Source organism: Castor canadensis, chromosome 9, assembly GCF_047511655.1.
Source record: "Castor canadensis chromosome 9, mCasCan1.hap1v2, whole genome shotgun sequence".
NCBI classification, from domain to species: domain Eukaryota; kingdom Metazoa; phylum Chordata; class Mammalia; order Rodentia; family Castoridae; genus Castor; species Castor canadensis.
In genome coordinates, this window is record NC_133394.1 from 100,839,830 (window position 1) to 100,864,047 (window position 24,218).

The window sequence follows — 24,218 nt, forward strand, 5'->3', positions numbered from 1 at the left end:
TCCCAAAACAGTCTGCTATGGATATAGCATAATGTCTACAGCTGTTTCCCTATTTGTAAGCACTTACTTTGTTTTCAGGTTTGACTAATATAATAAAGAGTACAAAAACTATCCTTCCACTGACGTCCTTTATTTTTTAATTTGAGAAATTTGTAAGCTAAAATTTCTAAATCAAATGAGAATTTTAATTTTAAGAAATGCTATTATAATGATGGAATGGCTCAGGTGATAGAGCATTTGCCTTGCAAGCATGAGGCCCTGAGTGCAAACCCCAGTACTGCCAAATTAAAAAAAAAGAAAAACAAGAAATGCTGTTACATTGCTTTCCAAGAAGTTGAAATAACGCACACTTATACCACAGTGCATTTGAATGCCCTCTATCTCCACCAGCAACAATTTCTGTCACACTTTTTAACAAGTACAGTAAGCATATATCATTATTACTTTCATTTGAGGTATTTGTAAATATTTATTCCATTTGGTCTTCCATTCCACAAATTCAGCTGTCAAAAATGACAATCATCTTTTTAAATTGGACTAAATTTTAACTTTTGAAATTTCTGTTTTTCAGTACCATAATTGTTTTTTGTTTTTTGTTTTTGTTTTTGTTTTTTTTTTTGAGTATTCTTATCTGTGCTTTTTTGCCATTGTTATTCAGGTTGCTTTTTCCCCTAGTAATTCTGTTCTGAGGAGCACACAATCTGTTTTAGTCTTCTTTGCATGCTGGGTTCCCCTTATTTGCACTATAACATTTCTTTGTTGGCTTATCGGCTTCATAAGATAGAAGGTGAGATGTTCTTAAATTCTATTGTCTGAAGTTGTAACCTCAAGTGCAAGGAAACTTCACCCTCCCTTAGCAGTTCCTTATTAGCTTCTATGGGACCATGAAAAGCTGCATAGAAGATTAATGTCAATTTAATCCTGGGTATCCACAAACACCAGTTAGCCAAGCTCTACCAAAGGCCTGTGTGGTTCCTCCTTTGGATAAGGCTCTTATACTTTTCTCTGGATTCTTACCTGAAAATTCTTTATCATCTCCTTGCTTCCTTGACTACCATAAATCTCATTTCCATTTCCTTTGAAGAGAAGTAGACATACTGGAATTGGGAATAGAAGAAAAGTATAGTTTAGTTGTCATCTTTTCAAGATCTCTGCATTCACTGCACCTAACAATAACATCCAAACTCTTTACCATGGCCTACAGTACTCCCTGGAATCTCATGCCTACCTATCTGGGAAAATTCAACTTTTACACTTTCTCCCTTGCTCACTTGAGTCACAATGGTTTTGATTTTATCCTTCAAATATACCAGTCTCATTCTTACCTAGAACCAACACATCTGCTGCTCCTCTTAGTGGCCAACTTTTCATCTTTCAGCTCTTACTCATATGTCTTCAGAGGTCTTATTTGATCACTTAAATACTGTCCTGAGTCACTCCATCTCATAACTTTACATTCTTCATATCACTTAACGCTATCTCAAGCTATCATATATTTATTTTGTGGTAAGCTTATTACCCATTTCTTCCATTGAATCACCAAAAGATATGACTCTTCCATCTTGTTCAAAGTTTTATTTCATGAAATATTTAGTGAATACATGAACACATTCCAACTGGAGGATGAGAAAAAGTATAAATTAAATGTTTTGTCAATTCCAATAAGTTACTTTTTATGAGAACTGTCTTTGCCAAAGTAAAACCCTGGGGAGTGCAATTCATTGTCTGGTGATGCATGAAGGTCCTTTTGTGGTAAGTCATTCATTAAGCTGGAGAGATTAGAAGGGAAAAGTTGAGAAAGGGTTTCTTACATAAAATTTCTCTTTAGAGATTACCATGTCTCACATTTTAAACCTGTCAACAACATTTAATTGAAAAAGTAGGAAAAAATAGATTGCCAACAGGCATTATAGGGTCTTCCATATCACAAATTTAAAGAATTAGAGCATTTCTACTGGGGATATTTCTATTAACTTTTACTACATTGATATTAATAAAATTTGCACATGGAAAGCAAACAATGTCACTTGGTCCTTTGCATTCACCTTCTCAAAATGAATATTCTGCCCTATCATGCTGTTCTACATGATCTGGGAAAATATGAGCACTATGTTTGGTGATATTTAATTCCTGTGAAGTACAGAGAAGTAAATAAAATTGATTTGACCATCTGACGATAAATGGTCAAGCTGAATGAAGGATACATGCTCTGCTATACTCTCCTATTTGCTCTTGTAAATATTTGAAGTTTTCTGAAAAGAAAACTTAAAAATAAAGAAAATGTGTCATCATCCCTTTTACTTTTCAACAGATAAATAAAATATTTCATGAATCAAAACTGAGAAGACAATACATCAAAGCTCATGTTGTCCAAGTAAGGTATGTACAACAACCTAAGAAGCATAGATCTTTGCCCTTCACCTCTACATTTCATATTCTACAGAATGTCTTTGCTTGGTGTATAATTGAAGGATTGAAATAAAATTGAGTTTGGAATATTATAACTTACAGCACTCCAAATGTGAAGTGAAGTATTTATGGTCTGTTAGAATTGCATTACACTACAACCAGGGATTTCAGCTGATTACGGTCATCAGATGAAGACTGAAGAGGTATGTTTTTTATTTAAGGACACATAGTCAAAAAGGAAGTCTAAAATTAGTGTTTTCTTTCAAAATAAAACTTCAAAAATGAGCAAGAAAGCCATGGACAAAATGTCTGACTCAGAACTGGCAAATTAGTAATCAATAGGCCAAGTATAGCTTAGAGTTCTATTTTTGACTTGTATACAGATTTGAAAAATGGATTAAATGCCAAAGTTGAGAAATTTCAGATTAAAGAAAAATGAATTTTCAGATTCTGTTCAAAAATCAAAATTGATGATCCCACTGGTCCTACATCCCTACTTGGTGAAACTGCTAGATGTAGAAGTGCATGACTGTAATCCCAGCACTTACAAGGCTGAGGCAAGAGGATCGAGTTTAAGGCTAGCCTGGACTAAACATCAAGACCCTGTCTCAGGAAAAAAAAAAAAGAGTTTTAAATAGTTTCTGCAGTTTACAGCAGTCCCTAACACACACACACACACACACACACACACACACACACACACACACGATGTATGCATAGTATATTTGCACGCAACCAGCTTCACTCCTTTACTTTACCATAATAGACCCTATAGAAATCAAACATCAGAGTTTTGTCAAACAGCCAAGATATTTCTCCAAACATTGGTAAAGAGCAGAGAATCCAAATAAATAAGGCAGGAACAGAAAGAAGTTTAATCCAGCAGGAATTGACATAAAAAAAAGTTTATATACTTGGAGAAAGAGGGGCATATCTGTAAGAGTCCTGCCTCTGGGAAGGAGATTCATGGAAAGAAAATTAAGTCAGTGAGTAGAAAAGGTAGAAGATTTCAAGTTTTGTCACCAAGAAATAGATCTCAGTTAGCAATTCATTTTCAAAAACTATTTGTCACCTCATTGCACTAGGTCATGAACACCCAATAGGAAAAATTACCCAGAATATTCCCTTACTGCTAATGAAATTTAATTTTTAAAATGTGTATTAGTTATCCAACTGTTCTGAGTTCTTCTGGGCCTTACAGTGTCTTAATATGAAAAAGGTACTATTTATACTCATGAATAATTGAGAAACCAACTAGATAGCACCTATAGCTAATATATCTTGGATATATTAAAAAGGCATAAAGTCATCGATAACCTAGGTGCTAAGGATCTCAAGTTTCTAAATACTAGCAGAACTCAGCTGCCTCAACACCACCAACCAAACAAAATAATTCATACTTACTACTCCAAGAGACAATGTCAGAGTCTGGAGGGAAGCAAAGCTATGAACCTGGGTTAGAAGCAAGCACTTGACGGAAACTGGGCAGGTCATTACGTGGTCTGCCTTGGGAGCAAGATTCCCTCCAGTAGGGTTACCGTTTGTTTTTTCAATTCATTTAGTGAAATGGACTGTCACTCCCTTTTGTGTTTACATATGTCATGTTGCCCCTTACTATTTGTTATCAGTATCATTAACTATTAAAATGTCATGAGCAAAGTTCTGTGCTTGATGCTATACTGGAACTAAAGAATTGATCCTCCTAGAACATGATAATTGCCTTTACCCCCTGTGAAAACCTAACTCAGATAAGAGAAACAGAGAATCATAAAACTATGCATATATTTCAAATGATTCTTTAATACTTTACTTCTGATGAGTTTCCTTAAGAGGAAGAGGGAGCGAAAGTTTCTTTGGGAAGAAGAAATAATATTCAAAATGAATTAGTGAACCACTAACATAAGGAAAGACATTCTTATAATGCAATAATTCCATGCACCTGTGGAAAAAACTACAGGAATTCTAGCAAAAAGTTTTCAAACTGCCTTCTCTACAACAACAAAACTTCCAACATTTTTTTAAACCATGATATATCTGTTTTATATGTGTGGCATTAAAGCAATGCCTGTAGTCTTAAATTCTATCCCCCTCCCCCAGTTATATTTTTAAATACAAGTAGAAATCTGTGTGGATGTATTTAAGATTCAGATTTAGATTAAAATAAATCAAATCAATAACAAATTAAGATAAATTCTCCATCATTTGCAATAAAAATCTCAGCATGGATAAAATGTGAGATATACTTGTTTTCAATGCCTATGAAAAATAACAAAGAAGTCAATCCACTGTAACACTATTTAATAGGATAAAAATGATATGTAAGTCAGAATTGGTTTCTGAATGTCAGAGGAAAAATAACAACTATAAATACAAATGGAAAGGTATATATCGTTTGCTATCTATCTTTGCCTAAAACTAGAACTGATAGTATTCTGTTTTCTTGGTTTCTTTTTAAGTAACTCCACTTTTAACCATACCCCCGAAGACCCATTTAACTTGGTTATAATCCTACATGATTTATGAATATTGGTCTCCCATTTTCTAGAGGAAGAAACTAAAGATAAGATAGGTTAAGTGTCTTGCCAAGGTGACACATTTAATAAATTATAAAGCTGTGATTCAAAGCCAGACAATCCTGTCTTGATTATTGTATCAATTTGTCTCATTTCTAGCTTTTACCTCTGTTCCACTACAATTTTTTTCCACATAGTTACCAAAATGAATTGAAAAAGCACATAATTTCCTCATTCAATGTCCTCTCATAGTTTACCACAAATTACAAAATTCTTACTGTAATATATATGATACTACTGAATTGTTCCTTAGCTCTCTCTCTCTCTCTCTCTCTGAACTCATCTCATAGCTATAGCCTCATACACAACTTTATATCCACACTGACTTACAATTATTCTTCCAGTAAACATTCCAGAGTGGTTCCTACCACAAGACTATCAAAGCTAAAACTTGTTCTGAACAAAGTTAAACAAACAAGGAAGACTTTATTCAAGGCCACTGCAATAGGGGAGAAAGACCAGAACTAAGTCTTAACTCTTCTGAAGCAAAGAATGGGGAGTTTTAAGGGCAGAGGTTAGAGGCAGAGCATAGACCATCTAGGTGCGCTAACTGGCATTAACCAAAGGACAAATAAATGTATCTTTAGACATTAGGGCAATGTGTCCACTGACCAAGGATCCCACCCTCCCATAGAATCTGAGTGGTATTATTGCCATCTCTTAGATAGTTACTTTCAAAGGGATGGCTTTCAGGTTACTGGGAAAGATATTTCCTGGTTTGTAAAATTGGCAAGGGTTTTTTTTAAAAGATTAGCACACACTTCAAAGGAACAAGCGTTTCAAGTTTTTTTTAAGTAAATACTGTAAGAAAAGAAAGATAATGACTCACAATCAGGAAGAAGCCTGTCCAAAGCTTAACAAAGTTGAAGGAACCACTAAATCCATCTTGGTCAGGGCCTTTCCATTTGTTTTTCCTTGAACGATTCCTCCACCAGATGTTAGCAGGACTCACTTCTTCTTGTCATTAGGGTCTCACTTCAAAGAGATCTTTCCTGAAGTTTTCTCTCCTACTGAAATATAAGCAGAATGAGCATGGGGATTTGGTGTTCTTAGGCTCTTATAGATCAGGCACCTAGAACTCTGTTTGGCATATTGTCTGGACTAATATACGTGTGTTAAGTGAAAAAAAATGAGTGGAAAGTTAAGGAATGTTGCCTGTGGCAAAATAAATTAGACATTTGTCACAGAAAACTAAAATTATTTTGTGAGTCAAGAAAGGTAAAAGTAAAAAATCTTTTAGTTCATGTTTTCAGTGATAAAGAGGATCCTAGGCCCTTCATGACATCATGTGTCTATGTTTAGTTTGGTCTTAGATTGTTATTTGACCCAGGAGAAAAGTTCAGAGTGACATCCAGGGTTTGATAAAATATTTAAAATAAATAGAGTAATATGATATGTCCTTGTCTATTCCATAAAGAACAAAGGGGTTTTTCCTACAGGTCAGACAAGAAAAGATTAGCACTGCACCTGTGAGAAACATAAATGCTGAAAAATTGATGAGCATACTTAATAAATTGACATACAATTGCTAATTGTTAATACTATACAAAGGAAATAAAAAGAATACAATTATAAACACAAAAGGAAGGGCACCTGATGCACAAACACCTTAAAATATAAGTTGATAAGGAGTGACATAGAAATTAGCTAACTTATTTAAAATTATCCTAGAAAAAGTAATGGAAATTATAAGACACTATAGTCACTGAGAAAATCCTGGATCTTGGCTACGGTTTATATTTTTATTCATGAGTGTTATGAAGGTTTGGAAGGGGATGTTATCAGGATCTTCTTAGGTTACATAGAGCTCTGGGTTGTTGATATTCAGGTGTACAAATGGAGAGAAATTCCTAGGAAGAGGTAATGAGGCTAGAAATAGAGAACAAAACAGAATGGATATTGCATCAGATCAGTAGTAATTACTCCCTTGCAAACTTATGGCTTATACACTTGTACCTTTAAGTCAGAATGACAAATAAAATAAGTCTAGTCTAACACTTTTGCTCTCAGTCTTCATTTCCAACAGGTGAGAAACACTTGGATCACTGTTACAAATTGTGCTTCAATTTTAGAAAAACCAAGACAAGTGATTCTCTCATTTTACCTGTTTCTTTAATTTTGTTATTTTCTATTACCCTTCCTACAGAATCCATGCTGGATTCATAATACATAGATACATTTATATTAATAAATAATTTTTGTTGAGAGATAAAGAAACAAGTACAGAGAATGCAAACAGTTTTATTGTATTTAGGAGTTAGCAATAGTAAATTTAAAATACAAACTCACTTTCCCTGAGTTTAAATCATACATTCTTTAAACTATTCTGCTATATCCACAAAGTGCTATTTCCACTCCTTTGGAAGAGACTGAAATAGTTAACAAAAGGTGGGATAATTCCATCTTATTGTCTTAACCTCTACCTGTTTAGAAGTTTCCCATCCTTCCCAATAAGAGTGATACAGGCTCAGACATGACAGCTTAATTTATTTGTCTGCTTATGTTTTTCAGCCAAACCAAAGGGAAAGTGGTAATACATGTTGTGCTGAAGTTTAAAGCCTGTTATAAAAATAATGTAGCAAAATTTTGGGACAGGATTGAACCCATTTTACATCAGAAGCTAACAGGCCAAACTGGGTCATTATTTATAGATCCTTCCTCATTTAAATTTTCAGGTAAGAAAATGTATGATATGGAATTATTTTACTCTTTTAATTTAAATATGGTGTTTTGCTATGCAAATGAAAATAGCATTCTTTTCTTTAAATGTCATTTTATATAAAATCATTTTATATGTCATTTTATATAAAATGATAGCTACTTTTATGCACTACTAAAATAATCAGTGTCCCAAATAAGATTTCTTTGCAAAACTAGACAGCCTTAAATTCACGACTTCAGTCGTGATGCCACCCTCAGTTCTCCTGATGTTTCAAAAATCCTAAATTCCAGAATTGATGGACCTCTTTGAATATCAAACACTTTGTGATGTTCCTTTAATGGAACTTGTCTTTCTCACTCTCAGATACAATTAAATTCTTACTCTTAGACACCTACCAATATTGTGAAAAATAGCCTCTAAAAGGTGGGGACAACTGTCCCCCTATTCCTAGGATTATGAGTATCTCTCATGTCTTAAAAAAAGTACAGTCAATAGTAGATTGAGTTATCAGTCCTCAGTTAAACTGAACTAAACTCTAAGCTGGGCTATCAGTTCTCTGCTACAACAGATTTGACCAAGAGCAGAAAAGTATTGCTACCTCTATAGGAAGAACTGTAAGGTTTAGGGGAAAAAATGATCTAGGCCAAGCCTTCATTCACATGGACCATCTCAACGATCAAAAAGCAAAATGTGAACATGCTTCTCCTAGATAAGAAGCCAACATGCTGTGGAAATGTGACTTTCCTCTGGTTATGAGATAGTCTCACTTAGAACTCTCCTTCTCACACAGCCTGCTCTGTATTTGGTGACCTCGAAAAAGCAGAAATAAAGCAGCCTTCCAATTTGTAGAGAATTTATATCCAAAGATATATGTTTAGAAACTCATCAGCTAAAAACATAACATCAAATTTAAAGAAATAGTATTATATTCCCAGTACTTGTCCAAATTTTAAGAACATTATGTAAGATCTCAGGAGAACAGAATGTGATTTTTCTCAGAAGTTTTGTTACAATGCCATTCTATAATTTTATGGAGAACAGTGACAGCTAAATGCAGCATGTTAAGTACAGACTGTGCTTTGGTCTTTTCTTAACCTCTACTTGTTTGGAAACTCCCTGTTCCTCCCTCTTCATCCTTCATCAGAAGCTCTGTGCCTCATAAACTGAGATTTCACCCAGGCAGGAGCAAACTTAACAACTGACAAAGCCAGTCCTCCAAAACCACACTGAAACAAGTTGATACAAGGCTCACATTCATGACAGCTCTCACTAGATGAATTGTTACTCTTCATGGGTCATCACATAGATGGGTCTGAACCATAGGGAATCTGTGAAGTTTATTTAGAAAACCAAAATTGCTGTTACATGCACCTCATTAAATATCCTGTCCTTATGCTAACTAATTCAGTGACTTAGAACCTAAATATGTCACAGTGGTGAATTTCATTTCATACAAGCTGCTTAACATAGAAGGAAGTCACTACTTCCTATAGCTGTCCTTAGATATCATTGGCCAGTGTTATTCATGACAATGACTAGCTAGCTACAAAGCACCAGTGACCTATGTCATTGTGCCTGGAAAGAGTGACTATAAGACAGTATAAGGCCATGGATTCTGCTATGTGCTGGCCTAAGATTTGAAATCTTATGTCTGCTACACATTAGCCATATGACTGGGAAATTTACTTAACATCTCAGTGCCTCAGCCTAAGTATCTCATCAAAGGAATGATGCAAACATTTGAAAATACTTCTTATGGCTGTTATGAGGATTTTAAAGACCAAATGATTTATAAAGTACTTTCAAAAACCAGGAGTGGTACAAAGTATCATGAACCATTGAGTTTTTATCAGGAAAAAAACACTCAAAATGTATGACTTAAGGATTATGGACATGCAAGTCAATTACATAGATGATAAATAGATGGATAGATAGGTAGATAGATAGATAGGTAAATAAAGATTAGATAGTATATAGGATAGACAGGCTATTATTTTTCCTAGACATAGGTTGATCTAGGAGTGAAGGAGAAGGAAGTGGAAACATTCTGATAACTAAACATTGTATGTTCACCCCACAAATAACTGAATCTTAGGAAATATACAAATGTTCATTTTATATATGGATTCAAAGTAGGGCAATAAGCCCATTTAAAGAGATTTTACAATCCTCAGGGATGAAGGATCAAGGATAAAAATTATTGCTCTTATAGAATTAAAGCAGTTAAGTGCCCATTAACATTTCAGCACTTAATAATTATACCTACCTCAGAAAATTGTTTTATATAATTCCTGGGTATTATAATGCTAAATCATAACAAGGAAATGCTTAAATCATCTAATATTGGCTTAATTTTTTTACTCACTTATTTAATAAATACTGATCAAACAATGACTATGGCCCAGGAAATTGGGATAAAATTCTACCTTACTAATCATTGTTTTGTTTAATATTAAATTAAGTAATATTAAATTCATTTATTTCCTATGCACATTCTAAAGGAGTTAAAGCGTACATAACAAGAGTTTTGTTTAAGGCTTTTTTTTCAGTTTGCCAGGAATGACTAAGCCCAAACATCCAAATCTCAAATAATTTCCATTTAGTAATTGTATTCTCTACAACTGCCATGCATATTAAATCATTTATCTCTTACATTTAGAAGACTTTAGAGTTTGGAAAAACCTTAGAGATCTCTAGTCTGGTTGCCTCATTTACAAATAAAAAAAATTAAGATCCTATGAAATAAAACAGTTCAAATACTAATTCAAAAAACAAATAATGGAAAGGAAGGGGATTGAGGTAGGAGGGAGAAGTGAGGGAAATTGGGAATTAATATGATCAAAATATATTATATGCGTGTATGAAAATGTCATAATGAAACCTATTATTTTGTTCAATTAATACATATTAATTAAAAAGGGCCAAAAATAATAATAATGGGCAGACCGAAGACTTGAACACTTGTCTTCCAATTCTAACTGCACTGAGTGTTCTCCACACTATTTTTATGAATTAGAATAGAACTGATAGCTGAACTAAAAACCTGTTTAAGCTGTTGATTTATAAAGTTCCTAGTGGGAAAAAAAATCTGCCTTCTTTTTTTCTAAATCTGTTGTTAGTTAATCATTCCAGATCCAAATCTTTTAAATTATCCTGTTTAGCATCAATGACAAAAGGATATAAATCCTTACCTAGCTTGAATTACTAAGAGAGGATATTACTAAGAGAGGATAAAATAAAATATTAGAAAATACTTAATTTAATAAACAAATATGAAGTAGCTATGAGAATACTCTATAGGAACTATGGAAAATTCAGAGAGAAGAACAGTGTCTCTCAGCAAAATCTTACTTGAACTTATTGCTTATGCTAACAGTGCATAGGAAATAAAAGGCACAATTAGTATCATTAATTCACATATGTATTTTTAAACTTTTCCAGTAGAAACCATGTAATATGGATTGGACCTGAGCCACCATTGTTTGATAAAATCAAACAATGATTATGAGTTAAATTTCAGCTAATTGAGAACAGCTGAAAACTCTTGTCTACCACACACCCAAAGCCCATGTTACTTAGTCCACGGTCCTCCATATTCTTGTCACCACTGTCAGCCAACAATTCTAGTAGAGGTCAGAAACATGAAGACTGTGTTCTTTTCCTTCAGAGCACTTCTCTCAAGTTTTAATCATATATTTACTAAGATGATTATTTGATTGCCTAATGACTTTCCTGTCAGAACAAAATCTCCAATGATAGCAGAAGCCATGTCCACATTTGCTCATGATTATATCTTCAGAGCCTAGCACAGGACCTGAAATATATCAGTAATAGCTGTTGGATGGACTAGTGAATTCCATACTCTCAAAGCTGTAATTAACAACCACAATAGAAGAAGATAATATCAACTCTCAGCTAAGGTTCCTCAATTGAACTAAGCCCAAAAGTAAGTGGGAAGGGATGACTATGTTTTGGGGAATTTTTTTTTTTTTTTTTACTTCTTTCAAAGATGATACATAGCATCATTTCAGATTCACAGGAAAGAAGTTCCTCATTTCAAGGATGCAACCTACAACTCACAGTGCCCCTGCTGCCTCAACCTCCCAAGTGCTGGGATTATAAGCTTGCACCACCAGGCCTAATTATAATTTCCCCTTTATTATTTTATGACTGCTTACATGATCCTGTTAAGACAAACAGAACATACATGGACATTTAATGTTTACATAATTCAAACTTCAATGCAAGAACAATGAAAGAAGGAAGGGAGAGAGAGGGAAGGGAGAGAGGAAGAAAGAGTAAAAGAGAGAGAGAGAAAGAAGCACAGTGAAAACGATACCTCATATACCCAGCAAGTTAACCTCACAGTATGATGCACTTGACTATTGCTACCATAAACTATTAAACCATGAGTTAAGAAGGTAATTTAATAGTAGACCAGATGCACCAACTACAAAACTGCAAAAACAAGCATGTGGTGCTCTCTCTTGGAAGCTATAGAAGAAAAAAATCGAAACTGGTCCATGCAAATGGAAAAAAAGGCTCGTATGCTAAAGTGAAGGTTTTAAATGAAATGCCTTATAAAGTTGATTGTTCATAACTTTAATAGGCATATTTAAGAGTATGACTATTATTTATTTTAAAAAATAATGGTCACTTCCCATACAAAAATGCCTTGTATATAATGGTATACTCCACCTAGTGAATTGTATAGGTATGAAACATATTTTAAATATTTACCCTAACTCATAATTGGTTAAAGTAAAGCTTCAAATTATATAGAAGTAATCTAATAGAAAAAATAATAACAAAGACCTTCATATGCAAGGATGCTGATCCTGACACACTGTCAAGAGTTTTATGAAAAGAACAGAGAGGCTGGGCCTACCACTTACTTGTGAGCAGCTGGCCAACACTGAGGTATGGATTATGTTAGTAGAACACATTTTCCATGGATTTGATCTTGAGACAACTGGACTAACCAATCAATCTTTGAAATTCCTGGAGGACATTTTTTATTACATAGTACTTATTACATATTATTACTACTCAGAGTATGCTTTCTTAACTAAGAGCCAATTTGCAGCTCAATTGTATCAGAAAAATGTTTCCTAAAATATTCTTAATTAAAATATCTTAAGATATCCTAATTAAGGTATAGCACCTTAGCCATCCACAATAAGTATTTCAAAATAGGCAAATTTTCTGAATAGTTCAAATTTTATCATTTTAATACAACACAGAAGTTCTTCTTAAAATTGTGATTTTTACAAAAATATTTCTCAAACTCCCATATGTCACTATGAATACCCATTAATACAGAGAGGGTATTGTGGTAACCTCCAGGCACTTTGGGAAGTGTAAGTTTATTGGCATCTTTATCAAATTATCCCAGTATTGGGGGGAGGATTGAGACCTCATATTTGGTCTCTATATTTCACTTCTTTTTCATCCTTCAAAGACAGCAGAAACCCCAACTGTCACTTCTATTTTCTCTGTGTCCATCCTATGATCTTTTTTCTACCTTTTTTCAATTTGTTTTCCATATTTTATACTACTTTATACATAAAAATTGGAAAAGCTAACATTCAAAGGATGTTAGCTTTTCCAATTTTTTTGAATAGGAAGGTGTGCTAGACCTTCTTATTTAATACTTCTGTGCATTGATTTTTTTTTTTTTTTTGCCTTCAGACACCCTTGTTTTCTAATTCTTGGTTTTGTTACAGAGAAATAAAGACTTGGGTATCAAGTCTCCCAAAAGATGTGAAATACAGTATCTGTTGGTATTTCAGAATGTATTTCAATAAAGCCAATAATTTACTTAAAATATTTCTTTTAGTATTTTTCAAATGTAGTTTTCAACTCAGAGCTTAAAACATTTATTATTAAATAATACAACTATGTATTAAGATACTGTACAGATTGTTTAAGCATAAATATTAATAAGATAGTCTCTACCTTCAAGGAAACTATTATCAATAGAATATAAGAGATATACTTCCACAATAATATCCCCAAAATGAAAATGGCCTAGTGGACTAGTTATTCTTATTTTGCAATGATTCTCTTATTTTTTGTCAAGGAAAAAACAATTATAGTTTTGTAATAATTATTTTTTATAGTCAGGAACTAATTTAAGATGATCAATACTAAATCACTACATCTAGTAAGCCAGTTCATTTACTGAAGTAAACTCCATACAGAAACATTTTAATACATTAAGTGTGAACAAATAAATATTGCCAGGTGATAGTCACTTCACATCAGAAATAATTATGTACAAATTACCAACAGAATATGAAGCTACAGAATGATCTGAGATGAAGGGGATAAGAACGAAATTCTTTTTTTTCTTTTTTTTTTTTTTGCAGTACTGGAGTTTGAACTCCCAGCCTCACATTTGCTAGACAAACACTCTGCCACTTGAGCCACTCTGCCAGCCCTTTTTGTGTAGAGTATTTTCAATATAGGTCTCATGAATTATTTGCCCAGGCTGGTTTCAAACCTAGATCCTCCTGATCTCTACCTGCTATGTTTTTCAGATTACAGGCATGAGTCACTATTTCCCAAGAAGGAAATTCTTACAGAAGTTTTTAAGATGAGTCTTAAAGAAATCAGTAAAGGCTGGACATGGTGGTTCACATCTGAAATCCCAGCTAATTTCCAGGCAGAGATCTGGAGAATCACAGTTCTAGGCCAGACCAGGCAAAAAGTTAGTGGGTCTCCATCTCAACCAACAAGCAGGCCTGTATCTTTAATCCCAGCCATACATGAGGCATAGGTAAGAGGATCAAAGTCCGAGGCCTGCCATAGGCAAAAACATAAAAGCCCATTGAAAATATAACTAAAACAAAAAATGGCCTGGGGGCATGGCCCAAGTAGTAGAATGCCTGCACACTGAGTTCAAACTCCAGTACCAAAAAAACAAACAAACAAAAAGGAATGAACTGAAAGGAAGAAAAAAGAACGTAAGTCCGAGAGAACAAAGCTAGGAATTCTTAAACTGAAAAATGGTAATCCTAAATATTAACTTTCTATTCAGTGTGTGTCCACAAAAATCATAAGGCACTTTAATGTTATACACTATGCACTTCATCAGCACGACTGTCTGACATACTGCTAGGTACGTATCTTGCCTCACAGCAGCCTCTAGTACTGCTTCCAAAGTTTAAACAATAGCTTCAGAAATAGGAGAAGCATATATAATATCTGAATAAAAATAGATATTCCTGACTTTTCATATTTCTTAAAATCGGTAAAAAGTTTTAAAAAAGAGCATAGTTCTATCTTTAAAAGCATCACGTGTGTACAACTCATTATTAATTTAATTTAACTTATCTTCATTGTCAAAGTGCTAAATGTGGAAGGTATATACTATAAAAAAGAAACTTACCCCCCACCAAGGAATGACAAATGACGTGTAATGTCTGACCACAAGGATAATTTTCAGTGCGATTAGAAACATAAAGAGTAACCTCTAAGAGGTTACACTTGACTCCTTCATTTGCTCATTCAGCGAACGTTTTTGACCTCCTGTGAAGATCCAGGGATTGTGCTGGGAAGGGGGCCCCTGTGGAGGGGACAAAGTAAATGTGAATTCTGTGATCATGGGGATGAAGGAAAGATAGATAGAACTCCAATAGTTACTGTAAGGAAAATGAAATTAAGAATAGTGTTGAGCTGTACCCCAAAGAAGCAGGGGCTGCTAAGAAAACACGGGAGTGGTTTGGGGTGTCAAAGGCAATTCTTGCCCAGTGCTACCTGGGACTGGATGGGCTGAGCTTGTTTACTACCTGTGTTGTATCAGTTATTCTTTGTTATATCATGTTTAGGGTCACACACCATTCTAAGTGCTGTACTATGTATAAAACTTATTTCATCCTTTCCCCTAGGAGATAAGAACTATATTATTTTATAGTCTGGGAAATTGAGGCATAAAAAAATTAAACAAATTGTCCAATAATATACAGCTAGTGAGTAGCGGGGTGAGGATTTGAACCCAGGCCCTCTCACTTCAGAATCCAGCCTCTTGCCATCACACTCCTGCTTCTGGTGGAAAAAAAAAAAAAAAGAAACATAAAGAAAAGCATTTGGGGAGGACAGGCATGCCATCAGGTGACTAATCTTAACCTTCAGTTAGTGAAGGATTCAGATTTGTACAACTCCATTCCAGATCATGCTCTGTTCCTTCATCTTTTAATGCAGACCAGTCATATTACAGTTCCAGAGTAGCTTTTTTAATTGGTGAAAATATTCTTAGTGAGCATATATAATGAAGATGAGGATTTTGTGTCATAAAGCAATTTTTACAAGTTTTTTTGCTTAAAAAGTCCAGGTTCACTTACAGTTTTAGACATCTCAGAAATCTAACAGTTGAATATTTTTTAATGTTCCAAAAAGCATATCTTATAAAAAAATGCAACTGAATTCTCCTATATTTTTAGTGTTATAGCCAGAGGAAAACTATCTTAAAAGTATAATTAATAAACTAATTTAGTATTTGGACTCATGTGAAGCCATAAATTCACCTAAGAGTTAAAGAACATGCTCTTTGTAAAATTTATATTACAAATGAATCCATCATTACCATAAAATTCTTCCTTATTCTTTGAGTCATATAGTTTAGTTGTCATTATCATTATCTGTTTCGAATTTCTTCTTTCAAGGAAAAAATGTTCACTGGAAATCATATTTTTGGGGAAGTATTCCTTCTTACAAGTGCATTTCTTATTTGCTAACTCTGAATAGTAGTAATAGGCATGATTACACTGCAGATCAATAGAGCATCTAATCATTTTTCTACTCTAACATTCAATTTTTCCCTGAGTAAAATTAATTTCTTTATTCCCTCCCCAAAGAATATGTGTTATCAACTGTTCACATTCATCCTTTATGACAAATTTGCCTACTTCTGCCATAGCACTCATCACAGTGATTTAGTTATCTGCTTAATTGTCTATGTCTTCTACCGCACTATACATATTTATTAAGGGCAGATCTTGTCTATTTTTGATTCCTGGCCAAAGGGAGAACAATGCTGAGCTGTTTTTGTTAAAGTGCTTTGTCTTATCCCTTTTGTTGTTGTTGTTGTTTTATTATTATTGTACTGGGGGAACATTGTGACATTTACAAAAGTTCTTACAATATATGATAGTTGAATTCACCCCCAGCATCATTCTCTTTTATCCTCCCTGCCCCCATTCCTGGAATAGTTTCAATACATCTCATTTTTCCATTTATGTACATGAGTACATAGTATTTCCACCATATTCACCCTCCCCCCCTCCACCCTTTCCTTATATCCTCTGCCATTCCACTGGTACCAAGCCTCTAGATAGGACCTGTTTTGCCTTTCTATCTCTGTTTTTGTTTTTTAAAAAATGACATTTTTATTTAAGATAGTTATACAGGGTGTTTCGTTGTGCCAGTTCCATGTATATATGTATTATAGCCCAAATTGGTTCATCCCCTCTTTTTTCCTCCTTTCTACCTTAGTCTCCTAGACAGTTTCTCACTAGATAGCCCAAGCTGGCCTCAAACTCAAGATCTTCCTGCTTCAGTCTCCCAAGTGCTGGAATTACAGACATGTACCACCATACCCAGTCTTCTTCTTACCCTTTGATTCATCTCCTCCTTAGCAGAGAAAGTACCATTGTTTTCTAGCTCTTCCTTTACCATAGAACATTAGAAACTGTGTATCTCATGTTACACAATTGAATTCTTGATTCACAGGTAAATCTCCAGGGGTTCCAGCCTTTGGGAGGAGCCAAAGAACTTAAAAAGCAGAAATCACAAAACAGCCACAGCAATGAATCAGTCAGAAATGATAATGGCTTAAGTTTCATCTCTCCATTCCATCCATTGGTTTGGAACCTGTCTGTCACCAATCCAATGATAGTCATTCTATTGAGCTGTGGGATAATGCAACTATTAAAAGCAAGTAAATAAAAAACATTTATTCCCTTTAGCAAGTCATGCATTAATAAAAAAAACCCTGAAGAAAGAAGGAACCTCTGTGAATACAATAGCATTTTTATTTTTTTTATTATTTTTTTTTTTACAATAGCATTTTTAAATAATTAGTCCAAGTATACTAGTTAAATTTTTCCAGTTTAGGTAAAGGTTTGTTTCTAAATATTTTTATGTGCTTAGATATAATTTGCCAAGCATACAAAATTTGAAACTGAACTTTAGAGGTATTATATCAAACAAAAGTATTTGCTTCTGGAAGGCAGCTGGGAAGGACATAATGAAACTATGACAGCTTTCTGTTCAAGTAGGTGTGGCTCATTTCTTCTCATAGCTCAAATGATGCTGAAATGGCTCTTGCCTTTTTGTTTACACAGGCTAACTTTCAGGTAAAACATTTTTTTGTCTCCTGATTTATTATGCAATCTAATGCAAGAATGTGTAACTGTAATTGGCATGTAGAACTAGATACTCCTTGCTAGATTTACAGAAATCCAAAAGCATAATAAAAATGAACCTACATTGATGCCTTCAGTTCTTAATTCATACAGCAGAATTCTTGAAGAATTCTTTAAGCTGAAATGGCTGGTGGGTTCATAGTTCTCTGCACCTGAAATCTGGAGTATGACTTACTTGTTTACCCTCTCCTCACAGACTTCCCATATGAAAAGAACAAGTTTGCAAGTCTGTAAACATACGGGGTACATAACAAAACTATCTGGCATAAATTATTTCATTCTGTAATATTCTCTAAAACGATGCGTCTATCCAGAAATGAGTACATAATCATTCAGTGTGCCTCATTGCTGAATTAAATTCTTTTTGAATTAAAATTAATAGAAAATGGATGGCATGTTTAATTGAATGCTCCATATAATTTGAACTTAGCAAACAATGACTTAAATATAATTAAAATATAATAAAATGCACTCAACACTAAAACAAATCCAGTAAATATAATAATATCCATTCTTTCTCCTTGTTACTAGCATTATTATTAAGGTATGGTTTGGGATGTGGTAGAAGATCAACATTTCTCATATATTTCAGTACTTTTTTAGAATCAGACTGCTTTTTCAAATAACTTACAATGAGGACTTTGAGTTGTTTCAAAAACAGAATGAGGGCGAGGGGCACAGCTTGTGCCTACCTAGTAAGCATGAGACCCTGAGTACAAACCCCAGAACCACCAAAAAAAAAAGAAGATGATGAACAATGAGTACAAACCCTTTATTACTCTCTATATTAACTTATGAATAGAGAAAAGATATACTCAAGATTAAGTAAAATGATTATGCCCGCAAAATGTTTCTAAAAACACTTCTCAAAATTAAAATAAACTGCGTTCATAAATGTAAATATTTTCTTTTTTTTTCCTTGACTTTCAGATATTGCAATGCCGATAGCAGAAAATCTTCTCCATACATGTAAGTTCATTCATCAAGCAAGAGTTATTTTCTATTGACAAAGCTCCTTAAATGCCCAAAAAACCTCCACTTGAGACTCAATGTGATTCAAAAGGTGTAATAGGAAGCCTGCTGTGAGAAACTTGTATGAAAGTTACTGCAGTTAACTTAAAATTGACTGATATCATGGATTTAAAACATGAACACATGCCATAATGGCAAAAGGGACCCAATTAATTATCAGCTACACACTACACGTGGGTTTTAAGTAACATCTGCCACAAACTAAGTAAATGAATTTATACAGTTTAGTTAACTTCTCAAAGTCTCACTTCCAAATTGCTGTGAGGATAAAGGTGAGGTGACACAAGTAAAGAGCTTAGCAGAGTGTATATGCTCATTGTAAGCACTCAGTATGTATCAGCTGTTTATGTTTTTGCCTATGAAAACCCCAGGCCTAGGAGCTTAAGTCTGTAAGTAGAGAAGAAACTGCCTTCTATGCAAATAGCTTCTTTGCTTTTTCCTTGCTGGGCAAGGCATTCTGGTTCCACTCTCCCAGTACCTGTTCTGGGAAATATGATTCCCAGGGTTGCTAGAATCTAAAGTAAGAGGTCAGAAAAACCACTGCTTTTATATGGGGACAGAGACTGATTGGGGCAGCTGGATAGAATCACCCTCCAGAGCCAGGCAACACTGACCTCTACCACTCATATCCCTCATCCACAACATAGTTATTTCTGAGAAAACTGGCAAAATTTAAGTGCAAACCTGGTTTAGATTATTTTTCTCTCACTGATTTTTGACTGAACACTTGTCAAGCAACCTGATAAGAGATCATAAGGTGATTTATTACAGTGAAACTCTTTAGCACCCTGAAGATTACAATGCACAATTGGGAATTTATTAGATTCATGGGAGATAGTAAGATAGGTGGTAAGCAGGGGTAAGACAGAGATCATCCAATTTATCTATTTTCCCAGAAGGAATGCAGCAACCTTCTATATCAGGAATTTAAAATTTGACTTGGCCTATGTAGGATTCTGATCATACTTTAAATAAAAAAGGAAGGAGTAGACAAGAAAAAAGGAAAGAATAGAGCTTTGTGTGTGACATGATAAAATGCATTAAAATGCAGTAATAGAAAATGTAAAAGGATAATAGGGCAGTAAGTGCTCTATAGGTTTCGCCAATGTCTCTGAAAGTATCAAGCAGCAATCTTCATTATAGTCTTTAAATCTTTGAATTTGGTTTCTTTTGACACACGATTTCTTTTGACACAACAAAGCTACAAGGTGCCACTTGGGACTTCAGCAGAGGTAATAATCTGGTTATGCTGCAAAGGTGGTAGCTAAAAGCTTGATAGACACAACAATCATGAGTAAATGAGAATTTAGAATGAGAGTTAACGCATGGATAGGTATTAAGTGAGAACCATGAGTAAGAGCAGAAACAGTGAAGTCAAGGTGCCTAGGGGAGGTTCCTCCCCCACAGAGACACATCTTTGTTTTCCCTCTGAAGGAAGTTGGGTAAAAGCCAACTTCCTTTAGGAGTTGTCCAAACAGAAGCAAGGATAGAGAGGAACCATTATACTCTGGGTTCTGGATTATTTGTTTTATCCTCTGTAGTGTCCATGATAAGGGAGAGAAAGAAAGAAGAAAAGGGAGTTACATTTAATGAGTCAGGGTGAGAACTCTCATCAGAAACAGCAGCCATAAAAGCTATTGTTCAGCTAAGTCACTCTTAGGAAGAAGATGCCTTAACAGCCTGAGGTTTGGGTTGCAACCAGAAAATAACCTAGAATTAAAAGCAATGTACAAACTTTAGGATCTCAGAGAGCCAATTTGGACCTTTAATGGAGTCTATATGACTGTTGTGCTTTTAATGCCTTTCTACCTTCAGGAAAAAATATTTCAAAATAGCTCTAGTCACATGCTTCATCTCTGTGAAACAATTGACAGGTTAACCTTTCCAATTTATTTAAATATTCTTATTCTTGATACGAGTACCTTCTCTAACCCAGGATGTCTCACCCTTAATACTATTAACATTGAGTGCAGGTGATTCTTTCTTTTAACTGCTCTCATGTTCATTATAGGATATTTTGCAGCATCCTTGGCTTTTACCACTAATAAAGTAGCATCCCCTATATCCCTGTTCCAATTGTGACAATTAGAAGTGTCTCTAGCTGGGTCTCAGTGGCTCACATCTATAATCCTAGCTACTTGTGTGGCTGAGATTGGAAAGATTGCAGTTCGAGGCCAGCCCAGGCAAAAAAGTTAGCAAGACCCCATCTCAACAAATAGTTGGGTACTGTCATCCCAACTCTATATAAATTACTAAGCTACACAGGGAAACGTGTTTTTTGGTTTTAGTGACGTTTGTAGAGCAATGAGTCAATGAAAATATTTGTTTGAAAGAACATGAATGTGAATGAGATACTGATGAAACAGAGAGACAGAAATGTGTTCTTACTCATGTCACAATTCACAATACCTGGATAAAAGGAATGGCATAGCTAAGTGGTTTCCAAAGTTTTGTGCTTCAGTGAAGTGTTTTATTATCTATTCAGATCCAGAGAATCTGCTGGACTCTGAAGTCTGCAGTAATAACACAAATTCATTATCATTCTCTCCGCTAGCCTGACTCTTTCTCTGGTTCTCTTGATTATCTTAACATTACCACTAAAGCACTTAGTCATTCCTTTTATGCAAGTATTGTGTACTGTAACTTGAGTTATTGTCTTCTAAAACCAAACCTAAAATTCCACCTACCTCTTATATCATATCACAGGGAGACCATTTAAACACATAAAATATATGTGAACAATGACTATAGGGGAGTAAGAAGTCAATATATTTTGAATGACTTCTCAGGAAATCATATGTCAACAGTAAGTCATCCTAACACCTTCAAGACTGTGAGATATTCCTCAGTTAGGGACACATGTTATGAGAAGTTTGTTTATCATATTAATACATGTGCATAAGCAATAGCAATACTATGGACTCCATTTTGAACAGGTTGTGGACAACGCACAATAACTCCCTCTGGCAATAAAATTGCAGGGGGCCAGGATGCTGAGGAAGGAGAATGGCCCTGGCAAGCAAGCCTTCAACAGAACAACATCCACCGATGTGGAGCCACTCTTATTAGTAACACCTGGCTCGTCACTGCTGCTCATTGTTTCATAAAGTAAGCTCTGATGCAGGTAAAGATAAAGCCACTCAAGTATCTAAAAGTCTAATAATATCATTCATAAATATGGCCATATAACTGTCCAATATTGTTGGATATAATCTCAGAATTACTCAGTGATTTATTAGTAAAATAGCAGATATGGTCAGCCTAGAACAGGGCTTCTCGAAAGTGGAAATACTGGTATTTTTAGACTGGTTAATTCTTTCTTATGGGAAGCTGTCCTGTGCTTTGTGGAATATTTAGCAGTATTCCTGCTCTTACCCACCAGTAGCTCAGTACTGACAACCAAAATGGCTCCAGATATTGCTAAATGATAAGCAGGGAAAGGGGTAAAAATGGCCGCCAATTAAGAAATATTAGGTTAGTCATTTGCTTCAATTTTATTTAAAAAATTTAAATCTCAAGTTGAAAATGGGTCTTCTATTTTTTCCTCTTATTATAGTTGATTTTATTTCTTTAATCATAGGTAATTGAATTCATCTTGCTTGCCCACATATGTACAGCCCCATTTGAAATGATGACTTTTTTCCTCTTTTTTTGAGACAGAGTTTCAAGATGACCTTGAATTTGCTATGTAACTCAGGCTGGCCTGGAACTCAAGATCCTCCTGCACCTGCCAATGCCTTAGTGCTGGCATTACAGGAGTTGTACCATAACATCTGGCTGAAATGATAGTTTCCTTAAAGGATATATTATTGTACCAAAGTTTGGTCCTTTTCCACCTAAAAGATTTTTATACTTTTTGAGGTTATTTTCATTAATTCCAGTGGTTTTCTGTAGTTTTCGGGTTTTGCAGTTATCGGTTTTTTTAAATCCCCCTCAAACTTTATCAGCTCTTCAAAATCATGCTTGCTTATGATGTAGCTTTAGTAGAGAGTCACTATTTTTTCAGTACTTAATGTACAAATCTTTGCATAACAAATAAAAAATTTCCTTATCATTTTCAATGATTTAAAGATAGAATCTGTACTATTTCTTTAATTACCATAAATTAACTCAATCCTTGACCACTTCTTATTTAATCTTGCTATTTTGTGAGGTCATTTTTATCTTTCTAAATCCCCATTAGTACTTTCTGTTCAAATCAAGAAATAAAATACAGTTTCCATGGGATATCTTTTAAGGCAGAATTTATTTTTGTTCATGTTATCATTATTTTTATGCTTTCTTTTTCATATGACTTTAATTTTGTATGCTTATAAGTACTATGAGAATTCAAACAAAACTAATTATTTTAAAACAGTTAAGAGATTAACTCCTACATCTTCAATATACAGGACGTTTAATAAATAAATCTATCCTCTCTAGGGCCAGTAATCCCAAAGACTGGAATGTTAGTTTTGGGCTTCTTTTAAGTGATCCGCAAATACGACGAACTATCAAGGATATTATAATTCATGAAAAGTACCGATACCCTGCACACGATAATGATATTGCTGTTGTGCGTCTGTCTTCACCAGTATTATATTCAAGCAACATCCGAAGGGCATGTCTTCCAGAAATTACTCATAAATTACCACCCAATTCAGATGTGGTGGTCACTGGATGGGGAACATTAAAGTCTGATGGTGAGTTCCTAACCTTTCTCCATTACATATTTTGAGTTTTAGAGTTAAAGAGAAATATACTTTGAATTAAAACTAAATCTGGAGAACACTTTCTGTGGATTATTTTAAAAAGGATAATGTGCAAAGGAGTAAAAAGTATCCTCAGTATCATATATACAGAAACTACAATTTCATAGAGCTGGTCACCATAATTCTCCTAAAATAGTTTTTACAGAATTTGTTATTTAGGTATATATTTCAACTTCCTCCATTTCATTCATCCATTTATTCAATAAACATTTATTTTGAGTAACACCTTTATTCACAGTACTGTTCTATGTGGTTTGGATATTTTAAAGAGTAAAGCAAATAGGCAATTATTCTTATCTTTTAGTAAAGAAAAAGCTTCCATTCTTAGTAAAGGAAGACAGACAATAGTCACAAAATATAAGAA

At 34.3% G+C, this 24,218-nt stretch overlaps 1 protein-coding gene across 1 annotated transcript in view; it reads left to right on the forward strand.

Moving 5' to 3' along the window:
• Window positions 1–24,218, forward strand: part of LOC141410969 (transmembrane protease serine 11C-like) — a 49,313-nt gene that overhangs the window by 12,597 nt on the left and 12,498 nt on the right. The window contains exons 2-6 of the mRNA XM_074042094.1: window positions 2,312–2,379; window positions 7,494–7,657; window positions 19,002–19,040; window positions 22,040–22,211; window positions 23,526–23,785. Of these exons, the coding sequence (XP_073898195.1) occupies window positions 2,312–2,379; window positions 7,494–7,657; window positions 19,002–19,040; window positions 22,040–22,211; window positions 23,526–23,785 (703 nt within the window). The remainder of the gene's footprint in view (window positions 1–2,311; window positions 2,380–7,493; window positions 7,658–19,001; window positions 19,041–22,039; window positions 22,212–23,525; window positions 23,786–24,218) is intronic.